Genomic DNA, 13,065 nt, shown 5'->3' on the forward strand with positions numbered 1-13,065 from the left:
GGCTTCTGGAACTGGATATTAGCACCAATGTCCAAACAAGCTGAACTGCTTTACAATTCCTTCAAAATTACAATCCACTACAAGCTTAGCCTGCACTCACACACTTCTAACCTCACCATCGTTCAGTTTCCCCCGAAGCAGGCTAGAAGAACACACAGTCCTCTTATGTTGACTGGAAAGCCAACAAGGTCAGACTAACACAGGAAGTTACTTCTAGAACCAAGGACACCTCATTATACTAGTGGGCCAGGAACCAAAAATGAGAAACACAAAGGGTGAAGCATATTGTATTCTCATTCATTCCTGCACTGCCTTTCAGGAGAGAAAAAAGAAAAGTAACAGCATCTGTATTTTGTTGTTGTTGTATTTTCTAAAACCTGGGGTATTCTTCTTAGCGTTTGGCTGTGGCATCACAATAGTATCTTGTTTTCTCCTCTATGAACTCTAGACAATTGATTAGCCACATTAAGTCACTGAAGACAACCAAAACTCCATATAACCATTTTGACATAGAAGCTGTTTAAATGAGATTTCCTACATTAACATTACATTAAAACATACGAAAAGAGTCTAAGAATAGAATTAATGCTTATAAGATAACATACATGATAATTTTTAAATTCAATACACCAAAGCTCTGTATAACAGAGGTACAGAAGTGGTCTTCCTTCATCTCTACATTTTTCCCCAGGACAGTTCCCCAACAATCACAGAAATGCTTTAAATTATGCCAGTTTCTATAAAAGCACATTAGGGGTCTTCACTCTGGCTACAGCTTGCCATTGTACAGTCTACTCCACCCATACTCTCTGCATCCTGAGCGAAAGAGAGGACTGCAGACACGACAAAAGAAGATCAAGGATATTTCAACAACTAAAATGTGATCTCTGCAAGGGTTAAAATTTGGCCCTGAATTCTTTGCACCTAGAATCCATTTAGCTAAGTGACTATTTAATGATATTATTTCTCTCACTTTTATTACATAGCTCTCTGTATTGGTTTCCCCATAGCCCAATAATCCTCTATTGAGCTATGTATGCGATAAATAAACAGAGCTGCAAAATAACAGTATACTTGCTGTCTGCAGAGACTGACTCTGAGGAAAAAAAAAAATCATACAAAATCAAGAACCTCAGAAATGCTAACAATTCCTTAGAAACATAAAATGATCTTCAGAATTCACAGATTTTGCACCGTTGAGTTGCACACATTTAGAAATACATAATTTATAAATTAATTCATTCTAAATAAATATTTTTTTTATAAAACAGAATGATGACAAGGCCCACGCTGGCCTCACTCTTTTGTTCAGAAAAAGGCAGGGCAGTTATCTTTCATACTGTGCCTTGTCCAAAGATCTACTAGTAACTTTTATGATATAATTCTGGTTGTAACAACAACAACAAAAATCAGACAGAAGAATAATGAAGGCTAATAACCTTATTCATGCAGCAAGCATTTGTGTTCTCACCCTGTGTTCCATGACAGTTTAACAGCTGAAGCATGTGTCTTAACTCCGATTTCTTTGCTTTTTACTGGTTTGTTTTACAGTCTTTTGATGTTACTAAAAGGGATTTCTGTTTATGACTAGATATGGTGCGCCACCTTGTGTTCATGCCATTATTAAAAGCCAAGAGCGGCACTAACATTTTTCAGAAATGCTCATGAAATATGATTTTCTTATTTTTTAAATAGGTGCCATTTTCATAGTAAACTAATCCTATCACAACCTGAGCAACAACAACAACAAATATTTAAGTGTTCAAACAACAAAATTAACATATGATTGTCAAATATTTGAAAGTTATGCTCAGTAACAGGTATAAACACTGGGCTTTTATTTAACTACCAACCTTCACTTCAAGGCTATCTTACTGTATTATATAGCACTTTTAGACTCTAAATCAAACAACACGGCATAACAAAATTTCCCAGCTATTTCAAACACTCACCTTTGAATGTGTGATCGACAGCGTATCCACCCAAACACGCCAGCCACCCCACTCATATTTGATTGCATGGTAAAGCAAAATTCGAAATATGGTATACACCATCTCAGTTATCTTCTGTTCCTCAGAAGTCTTGGGATTAAAACAGCAAAGGGAAAGCATCCACTCCTGCCAGACAGAGCACTGCAACAAACTCCTGCAATATACACAATGTTATTTAATCAAATTTCAAAATATATCTTAGAAATACACATCAGCTAAGTCAGGAATTCAAGATGTTTCAAACATCTGCCATGTGCAAGCTTCTCTAATTTTACATATTGAAGATTATACTACAGAATTTGCTGAACAGCAGTGAAGCTGTATCTGCTTAATGAGGCTAATTTACTAGAAGACCTTGTTACCTACTTCATATACATGTGCACATAGAAAGATATCTTACCTCCTATTTTCTCTGCTGTTATTAAAAAGTTTAATCATATCTGAAAGAAAGGCTCGCCGAACCTCCAGAGTGTCTGGACAAGGTGGAGAATTACGTAGCAGGATTGCAATAACCTTCAAAATCTCTGTAAAACAGTTCATGAGAAACAAAATATTAGTAACCAAGCACAGCATAAAAAACAGGACATCTTCAAATATTGTTTGTCCAAGAAATGTGACGCTACATAAAAAGAAGTTTTATACTACAAAAAAGCACATCTCTATTTGAACAGAAGTTTAACTAACATAAATTGCTGCTCATAAGACTTCTCAAACCTGCTCACTATCAGGGGGATTTGCAGACCTGTATAGCTGAAGAAAATGGAATCCAAGCTAAATTATTCTGAAATTTCTTTGAATTATCAGGTTTAAGCAACACAAATGTTACTGCAGAACAAATTAGAGTCAGAACCTTTTTCTAAGGAAGTTCACATAATACAAGGCCTCAGTCGTAAAATTAGTACAGGAGAAAAATGCATAGATTTTACTGCCCTTAATAATACTAAATTTTCAAACAATGTGAACAACTTCTAACTATTCTTAACAATTACATTATTAAAAAAAATATGAGAAAGGAGACAAAAACCTTCCTGATACCAAATTTCACTTTTTATGAGCATAATGTTTTCTATATTTTTAGGACACGGTTAAAACTGTGGGTACATTCCACTTTTTGGAGCACTGTTGTTGTTACTTTAAAAAAAAAAAGTAACCTTTGTAAGTAAATCAGGGTGCAATTTGAACAGTCACTGTGACAGTTTCAGTTCACCTTGTACAATGTCTTTAAAAAGAGAAAATTCCTTGTTTGATAATATTAACGCTGATCTTAAAAAGGTACTCTAGAAGTCACTCTTCCTGTTAGACCTAGATAATTACAGGCTCATACCTCACACCACAAATAACCTGTATTAACAACAGAAATAACTGCCAACTTCAACTGTCTTAAGAGAAAGTAACAGAAATCTCCTCACATCTCTTGCTTCATACGGATTTACCAGGAGGCAAATGGTGTACTGCAACTAGATTTCTGTATCTGCTATGCTTTCCTTTCTCTTTCCTCACTTTCCACATGAAGCAAAGTCACAACTATGACCTACAGTCAAACACAAAGCAGCTATGAAAGTAAAAAAAAAAAAATCTGTCATTTCTCCAGGAAAAAAAAAATTAACTCCAAAAGCTCTCCCAAATCCATTGTATTATATACAGAGCAGATTAATAATGCATATAATTCAGGAAATGATATCAGTATTTTCTCTTAGTTCAAAAGACATCTAAAGTTTCATATCAAGATATTTTCCATAAAGTAAGCTAACCAAAACAGTGAGTGGATACGTTTCTCCGACTTTCCATCTAGCATTGTCATACTAAAGGTAATTTAACATGAAGGCTGTTTCCATATTTCAGGTAATTTAGTCTGACATCACTGAATAATGCAATCAGAATTGTGCTGGAACCTTAACATGTATTAAATCGAAGTATTCTGTGCATGCAAGTCTTGAAAAACCATTTCATAACAGAAGTGCACAGCCAAAAAGGGTGAGTTATGAACTACATACACATTTAGACACATAAAACGTCTTTCAAAAGGCTGTAGCAACATACTTCCTAAATAACTCCACCTAAACACACATTATCGTTCCTTTTGTGTGAAAGACGGTAAAACTGAGATCAGAATTAAGACTGGTGGATGCACTTAATTAACTTTCCCATGGCTTTTTAGAGCCAACTTTTCTTTCAGCAAAGATCAGAAATGCATATGGTGCTTACGAGGATTTTGTATCTTCACTGTTGAATCTGGGTCAGGATGTTGTTTATGTATCACTTGAGTGCAAATCTGTTCCGTCAGAATCTAGCAAGAAAGAAGAAGATGCCATAACAATGTCCATAAAGAGAACGTACTGAAAAACGGTTGGATATATCCTTCACACAGCACCACCATTATTTCACTATGGCTCTAAAAATTATCCTAAAAACCCACTTGTTCTCTTTCTTGATTCCTAAATCATCACAAAGCAAGATCATTGCTATAATAAAATTCCACATATATATGACTGTCTGCTTGAGACACTCAGCTTACTCATTATCTAGAATTTTTCATAATGAGCATAACCAAGTTAAGGGGCTGGGGCGTGGAATCTAAAGTAGTGAGCTCTGGGGAAAAAAAAGCAGCACTCAGCTGCACCACACTAAGGTTTAATGTCATCTGGAACATATCAGCACAAATATGTAAGCAATTTTCTAACAATGTCTTACAAGTAATTAGGAAGATTGGATCCTAACTACAGTATATTACTACCTCAAACAGGACATTGTATGTGGTCATGGTGATTAAGCTTGTCTGAAGCATCAGCCTTTCAGCCAACAAAGAGAACAATCCATGTCCAAGCATGACTTCAGCTTTTCTCCTAAAATAGTACAGAAAGATAAAATAAACTTATTCAACTTGCTTTAGGGAAAGAAAGAAAGAAAAAGTGTGCCCTCAATATACATGAAATCACTGGAAATATCTTTCCTTTTTTTGTTCCTTAAGCCTTTCACTTATGGTTGAGAAAAAGGGCAAGTATTCAAATCCTGAAAGGACAAGTCATTCCCTGAAGACAGACACAAGACAGCTAACTTGTTTCCATAAACGTGGTCTACACATCCATGGGCCCAAAAAGCTGGAACACATCCTTAGGGATTTCTTTATAAACACGAATATACAAGATTAACTTCATCCTCATTTCTCTGCAAAATACATTTTAACCATGGTCAGTGATCTCAATAGTTATCCACTATTGCAGTCAACTTGAGACATCTTAAATCTAGTTCTCAGTAAGTAACATCGGGCTCACTCTCATCTGTCTAACTCTTGCAACTGATTTCAGTGGAATTACAGAAAAAGACCACTTTAAAAAGCACACAGACATACTCCAAGTAAGTATTAAATGAACTTGGTAAGGAAATGATAATGTCTGGACACAAGTTGCCAATAACAATTCCACCAGAAATACATTAATGACAAACTGAAGGATACTAGAATCATAGAATCATTTCAGTTGGAAGGAACCCTCAGGATCATCAAGTCCAACCATAACCTAACTCTAGCACTAATCCATGTCCCTAAGAACCTCATCTAAATGCCTTTTAAAGACGTCCAGGGATGGTGACTCTGATGCCTGACAACCCTTTCTGCAAAGAATTTTTTCCTAATATTCAATCTAAACTTCCCCTGGTGCAATCTGAGGCCATTTCCTCTTGTCCTGTCACTTGCTACTTGGGAGAAGAGACTGACACCCTCCATGCTACAACCTCCTTTCAGGTAGTTGTAGACAGCAATAAGGTCTCCCCTCAGCCTCCTTTTCTCCAGGCTGAATAGCTCCAGTTCCCTCAGCTGCTCCTCATCAGACTTGTGCTCCAGGCCTCTCACCAGCTTCAGCACCCCTCTCTGAACTCTCTTTGGTATTTCAACATCCTTCTTATGATGAGGAGCCCAAAACTGAACACAGGATTCAAGGTGGGGCCTCACCCGTGCCGAATACAGTGGCACAATCACTTTTCTAGTCCTGCTGGACACACTATTCGAGATACAAGCCACAATGCTGTTGGCCTTTTTGGTAGCTCCTATTCAGTGAAGTGTATTTACTGACTGCATGGATGTGTCACAACCTACCTTTTTGTTTTCTTTTTTGTGGGTACTTACTTTGGAGCGAGATGCTTTAAGAAATATCCCATCACTTTTAGAGCTTGCACCCTGATGCCTTCACTTTTTGATGCTAAAAGCTTGTAGACGACCCTAAGTGGAGAAAACACAAAGCTTCCTAAAATAGTTGAAATACACAGCAGCTTTTGGAATGACAAACTCAATGCAGTGCACTGCAAATTCATTTGTGTCTCAGCCTAATTTAAAAGAATGACTACAAAAACTAGCATGACATTTCTGTTAACTTTGCAATTTCATTACATTTAGAAATTTTAATCAAATTTAAATATCTTCCAAATAGCAATACATAAAACATACATACACTGTGAAAGGCTGCTGGAATTCCTATATTGAGAACTGTCTTAAGCTGATGTTTTATCCAGAAAATTAAGACAGTAATTGTTTTAGTATAAGTGTGGCTGGACAGGAAGAGCCATGTATGGAGTGGGATTTATTCCTAGCACTAATATTTGACACCTGTGTGCACTGTTCTTCCTCAGGAGGATAGAGGAAGACACCAAGTCTTCTCATTTCACCCACCTTGGTTTCTGCTCTTCACCTCCTTACGATTACCCTCTACACCTGCTTGTGATTCTCCACTAAGAAGTTTTAAGTAGAAAGCCAAAAGGAGCAAGGGGCATGCCTGTAACAAAGTACTAGACTTTGCTAGCTGAACAGTTCTAGCTGAATTTTTCACAAAAACAATGAGAGTGTAATAAACATAGCAAGGAAAGTGCCAATATAACTGATGAAAGTCTGGTAAATTAATAAACAATTGGAAGTATGGTCTTACAGTGGGAAGTGCCCAGTGACCTTATATACATATAAGGTTATATATATACATATATATGACATTACTGTAATACTGCACAGATCTCATTACATGTATCTATGGCTTTCACTCCCCAAATAAAAAGAAATTGGACCAGTATTTAACCTTAACTTCTCAAACATTTATTTGCAGTACATGCTAACCACATGTTCAGCCATGTTTAGGTGCTACTAAAGTCTTAAGATCTTATTAGAATCAGCTACTTTTACTGAATAAAGCTTAATCTTTTATTAAATCAAATTTATTTACACAGTGAAAAATTCTAATATTGGCCTTCTGACAATGTGCAGAATAACAAACGCAGCAATGTTTGTTCCTTGTAAATCTCCCATAAAAACATAAGACATCTACATGTATTTATCAGTCACATCTAATTTCAACCATTGTTCTTTTTAGACACTGAAATACTTATCACCATGTCATTATCTGATTTTAGTTGGGCTACAGTTCATGGTATTGGACAGATCTTTCCATTTGTGAAATATTATTTGGCTTATATCTACAGAGATTACTAAGCTCTCTCTGAAAAAAAAAAAAAAAATTAATTTCCTAATGTTCCATGAAATTGTACTGGAAGAGAAGGCACAGAGTCTTACTCAGCCTTTATTGTGACTATTTTCTGTGTGATTTTTTGAGGAAATTTGTATCACCTTATTGCGGGGAAAAAAAAGAAAGATTCTAGAGCCTTTCCAAAAATATCTGATGTTACAATACTGCATTTTAAATCAGCCAGTTATCAAGAGTTCAAAGGACTTATTCAAGTTTATAGGTCTTACCTATACATATAGAGCACTCCTCACTAGTTATCTATTCCTTTACTTTTACATGCCTAAAAATATTACCCAGGACACTTAAACTAAGACAAAATCTAGTTTTATAATAGTATTCAAGTGCAATGCCAGGAGTGATTAAAAACCAGTTATCTGTGACAAATAGCTTATTCTGGAGAAAGCTGTGGCCACAGCAACTACAGAATCAAATGAAAGTGCAAGCCCACCATACAATGTTCATCCAAGCAATATGATCCATCTCCCTGCTAGTCTTAACAAAACAGTTCAAGAATCACCTAATTGCACAGGAAAAATTATATCCTTACACTTACTATTTCTTCAGTAGATTAGTTGCTTTTAAGATCTTAGTTATTAAAAGACACCACATACTTATAAAACTTTGTAAAATTATTTTTAAATTTCAAGAACATAGTGTTTTAATTGGAAAAAGTAAATGTATCAATAAGCATACACAACCACCCATTATGTGACTGGAAACAATACAGGAGCAAGAAATGTAACCAGTGAGACAGGAAATAAAAAAACCGAGATATCTCACTGTGGACTCACTATTCATGCTGACTTGCCCATACACTAGTTAATAAAATAAGAAAATGGCTACTGCCAGTTGTTAAACAAAAACAAACATATTCCATTGGAGACCCAAACATGACATTCAAATACTTTATTATTTGGAGTTTTTATTAGGTTCCCATAGCATAATCCATTACCATACAAACGAAGTTAAAGCTGAAGAGAATGGGTAGAAAAACAAAATCAAAAAAATCAGCCTAGCACGAGAAGAGGAAAAAACAATTATGAATGTTCCTGAATGTTGTCTCTTGAGAAAGGGCAACTGAAAAAATATATGTATAAATAGGGGTTAACCAATAAGTGCAACAAAATGTATGAAATGAGACTCTGCCTTTACACAACAAAAGAATTACAACTCCACATACTCTTCTAGGAACAGTTTTTAACATTTGTTTGCCTGTTCCAGTTTTTCCCCCACTATGTCCAGGCAGATTCATTTTAAATTAGAAAAGTTCATTAATGTGACCACCCTCTGTGAGCCATAACATAAAATCAGTCTCATAACTCAGTCTTTTTCCAGCAGATCATCTTTTGTGTTTTTACTGCTAGTAGAATTTGCTACTCTCTCTGCTTTTCTCTCACAATGGTGTTAAACAATATTTTTCAGTTTGTTGAGAAGAAACAGATTGTGAGCAATTCATACCACAAAGTGCTAAATTTAAACAAAAGCGTTCTTATCTGCAAAAGTCCCATAATGCTTTATATGTTTAAAAAAAAAAAAAAATGAAAGCAACTAACAAAGATCAGAAGAAATCAGAACTCATTTTTGTCGGCCACTTTTAGTTCTGAAACACAGGTAGGAAGGGGAGGCTAAAGACTAAGTGCTAGTAGAAGACGACTTAACATCAATGTATGGACTAAAATTGATCAGTACATGCTTAAGCATGACTGACAGCTTGGAAATATTAAAAAAAATACCTCAGTGATAATAAATCCCACATCACCTCTTGTCAAAAAAACATCTGGACACAAAAATCTCCCAAGATGAGGAGTCTAAGATCACAACACATACACTGATGAGGACTTTCAGACTTCATGGGAATACCAGCAAGCAACAGTTTGGTCAAAATACTGTTTCCTTTTGCCCACTTACAAAATCCAAACTTACTGTAATCCATTCCTCTGATCAAAAGCAGGGATCATAGAACTAGGATGCTCTGACATCAGAGCAACAAGCAACTGCAAGACATCCATTAGATTGTCATCCTGTTGAATAAAAGTTACAAATTTGAATTAAAAATGCATGTACACTAGAACATCATTTTGGTTAAAAGAATGACTATGAAATATTTCAAAATTATCTGGAGAGTAATAGTAAACCAAGGACCACACCAATTAGGCCAGGATCAAAAGAGCTACAGATCTGGAAGGCAAGCACAGGAGAAAATATTACCAAAAAACCCACTTTCTTTTTTAGAGTGAAGTGTGATACATCTGTATCCAGGGTGTAACTCTTTGATAGGCAATGGACTATTGGACTGTGGTATTTTCTTCCACACACATGCTCATCTGTTTGCATGTGTATTTGTCCCTCTTTTACTGCACAGGAGCTAGAAATAAACTGCTGCACATTTTCTGGGTCACAGGGTGGTGTTTAATGCAAAATCTCTAACAAATGTCCATCCCAGGAAAAAAAAAAAATACCACCACCTGCCACAGGCAATATTTTAAATGGGTAATTCAAGCTGCTCAGTATATTTTTTCATTCTATTGGTATAAAGCACTCTAAAGTAGTTTATTAATTTGTTCCAAGTTAATTTTAACTACAAATAACCTAAAAAGTAGAAAACCACTTTTCTCATTCTTTGTGGTATTTGAATGAAAGCTTATTTAAAAGAAAAAACAAACAAACCCCATCACTTTCCAAAATACAAACCATGCTAAGATAGTTACAATACTACCTCCTCATCTGAAGGCTATAAAAAGCTCCTGCTTACATATTACCAATAGTCTTTTTTTTTTTTTAACATCTCCATATAAAGTAGAATGACTTAAATTGCTTGACCATGGTACTACCAAGTAGTAGCAACCAGCACAGAGAACAAAAGAAAAATATAGGTGTAAACAAGGAAAGAAAATAATCCATACTGCTTGAAGTTCAATTAATTCCTTATTTTACCCATTTCAAGCACCCTTACAGAGATGAGAGCAGTTAGATTTATGTCCCCATTTCCCTTGTCTTTGATGTTGCATCTGGCATAAAGTGCCTTTTCCTGGTGCTAAAATATGAAGATGCAGATGCATCAGTGGTAACCAACATTTTCTCCCAATTAAGTTTATATGCTTCTCTTAGATGCCATTAACATGCATCTTTATTTTTTAATGCATGTTTTCAATTTTATTGCTTTATTTAAGAAGCAAAATAAAAAGGAGAGAAAAATAAAACAAAAAATATTACTTAGGCAGCATAAAATAAGGTTTTGTCGTCTTTTTTTTTTTAAAGTCAGTCTCACCATCTGTTTCTCTGCTTGGTAAATCAGTTTGCAGAACAACACAAGAAACCATTTTGACTTAGTGGCTTAATGAACTTCAATCTAACATTGAACATAGTGCTTAAATCACTGCAAGAATATTGGCAATTCAGCACACTACACCAAGGAGTTGGACAGTGTGTGCTGCTTCCTCTACAGAGACACCTTGTGGCATAAAAAAGGCAGCAGTTGAAAATATTCAAGTATTTGGTGGTCACAAACAGCAGTAGTACCTCTGTCCCCCGACATACCCCCCAAATTAAAAATTACCTCATGTATAGTGAGCAGGTAATTGAGGATAGCCTGCAATTCATCTTCTTTTATTCCATAGTCCTTTAAAAACAAACAGGTTTTAAATATCATCTTCCAAGTACGAAAGTACTGTTCCCAAAAGAGCATTATTACAAGCCATGCTTATATACAGAGGAAGTCCTACAAGACCATTTTTTTCCCTTGGTATTATAATAGCTTCATGGATAGAAAGTAGGTTTTTGCCTGCCCCAAAAATACCCATTGTAGGTTGTACAAGTACACCAAGATGACTCCAATACAGACATAAAAATAGGCTAGATAGTAATATAGTACATAGAATTGTTAGAGTAAACCATGTTAATTGAAACAGGTAATTTGATCTGAGAGCTAGGCACTAAAGCTGGCAAAAAAGATTCAGAAGTAGACCCGGATGTTTAATTATAAGCCCACTAGCTATGCTTATAGCTAAGTTCACTTCTTATTTTCCACTACAGAATCCTATTTTCAGTTGCTATCAACTTTGCAGAAATATAAATAATTTATGGCATCTATGTCATATGCCTTGAGCTCTATTTGGTGAAAATAAAAACCAACCAAGAGTTTGTAAGAGCAGGATGAGGGAATGGAAAAGCAGGCTTCTTTATTTCTAGGACTTTCATTTCTTAAAGCAAGTCTCTTGTTTCTCAAAAAGATTTTGCACTGCTGCATAAAAACAGAAAATTTGTGGAAGAATCGACCTGTTATGATGGACATCCTTTTTACTGTCCTTACAAAACTCTATCCAAAACTGTCCAAGTTACAACTCCCTGATAAGAAATTTTTTAAAAATACATTAAAATGAAGCTAACATTTAATGCAAGTCTTCTAGAGCTTTATAGTTAAATTGTTCCTGATACTTCAATCACAGAACACTAAATCTAAAGAAAGAGTATGAGAGTCAAAAGCAGAACCTTCTTGAGTTATTCTTCCATAGTGCTGGGGCTAAGGGTGGGAGCACAGAGAACATAATGGTCCCTTAGCAACAGCAAGGAAGAGGGGGAAAGGGAGCTACCTTCATACAAATAAAAGACAGTCTACAGAAGGGCAAGACGAGAGATCAAAGTTTACAATATGAAATGGTTAAGAAGAGTCTACAAGCAGTAGAAATGCAGAACTTCAATATTCCTCTAATGTCTAACAAACAGTTGTAAAACTTATTTCAGTGTTTCTCATCCTCCTCTGTACCACAGGCTCACAGCACATAATGTCATACGTTGCTCTTCAGTCTTTAATAACTACTTCTGATGCCGGTGATACTGTTCTTGTCAAACACAAAATATGGAATCAAATATTTATTTTATTTATTTATTTATTTCCCCAGTAGTAAACATTTCTAAGTTAAGGATTTAACAGCTCCACTTTTTATAAAAACAGCTTAAAATGGAGAAAAATGCATCTTTAGTACTGCTTTCTGCAGCAAGAGCAACAAAAAGATGCACTTTACGTGGTATTTCTATTTACTTACATATTTAGAAAATTCAACATACTTAGAAAGAAATGTACATTAAAGTACATTTCTCTAGGAAAGGAAACTTAGATATCCTATCATAATTTGAAGTTATCCTACCTTCATCACTAGCTGTTTAACGAACATTAACAAGAATGCTCGCAGAGATAAAACTTCCTTTTGAGTAGGCCGTGGCCCATCTACAAAAGAAGAAAAGTATTATTGATATAAGAAATACAAATTAACAGCTGTTATTAGCATAGCATGCATTTTTCACATAAAGAAAAAAGGCATTTTCTGGGTGAAGAGGGCACAATTATAAGTGAAGTAATCTTTCCTTCACTTCAGACTACAAAATAGTAATGCATTTTTGTCACTATTCTTTCACAAAATGCCCCAACAGCGAGGTGTTACTAAGGCATTTATTAAATTGGCTTTTCTAAAGCCTTCTAAATTCTCTTCACAACTTTGGCACTTGCTTGCAGTGAACCAACTTCATCCAAGGGATAAGATTGGTCTAAGAGCTTTCTGTCAGGATTTCCAGATTTC

At 35.4% G+C, this 13,065-nt stretch overlaps 1 protein-coding gene across 1 annotated transcript in view; it reads right to left on the reverse strand.

The window, feature by feature from the left end:
- Positions 1 to 13,065, reverse strand: part of LRBA (LPS responsive beige-like anchor protein) — a gene marked incomplete at both ends in the record, with an annotated part of 409,769 nt that overhangs the window by 344,088 nt on the left and 52,616 nt on the right. Inside the window, 8 exons of the mRNA XM_080343895.1 lie at positions 1,953 to 2,145; positions 2,392 to 2,515; positions 4,197 to 4,278; positions 4,726 to 4,834; positions 6,112 to 6,204; positions 9,416 to 9,513; positions 11,049 to 11,111; positions 12,637 to 12,716. Coding sequence (XP_080200021.1) covers positions 1,953 to 2,145; positions 2,392 to 2,515; positions 4,197 to 4,278; positions 4,726 to 4,834; positions 6,112 to 6,204; positions 9,416 to 9,513; positions 11,049 to 11,111; positions 12,637 to 12,716 — 842 coding nt within the window. The remainder of the gene's footprint in view (positions 1 to 1,952; positions 2,146 to 2,391; positions 2,516 to 4,196; positions 4,279 to 4,725; positions 4,835 to 6,111; positions 6,205 to 9,415; positions 9,514 to 11,048; positions 11,112 to 12,636; positions 12,717 to 13,065) is intronic.

This window comes from Nesoenas mayeri, assembly GCF_963082525.1.
Source record: "Nesoenas mayeri genome assembly, chromosome: 4".
In the NCBI taxonomy this organism is placed as follows: domain Eukaryota; kingdom Metazoa; phylum Chordata; class Aves; order Columbiformes; family Columbidae; genus Nesoenas; species Nesoenas mayeri.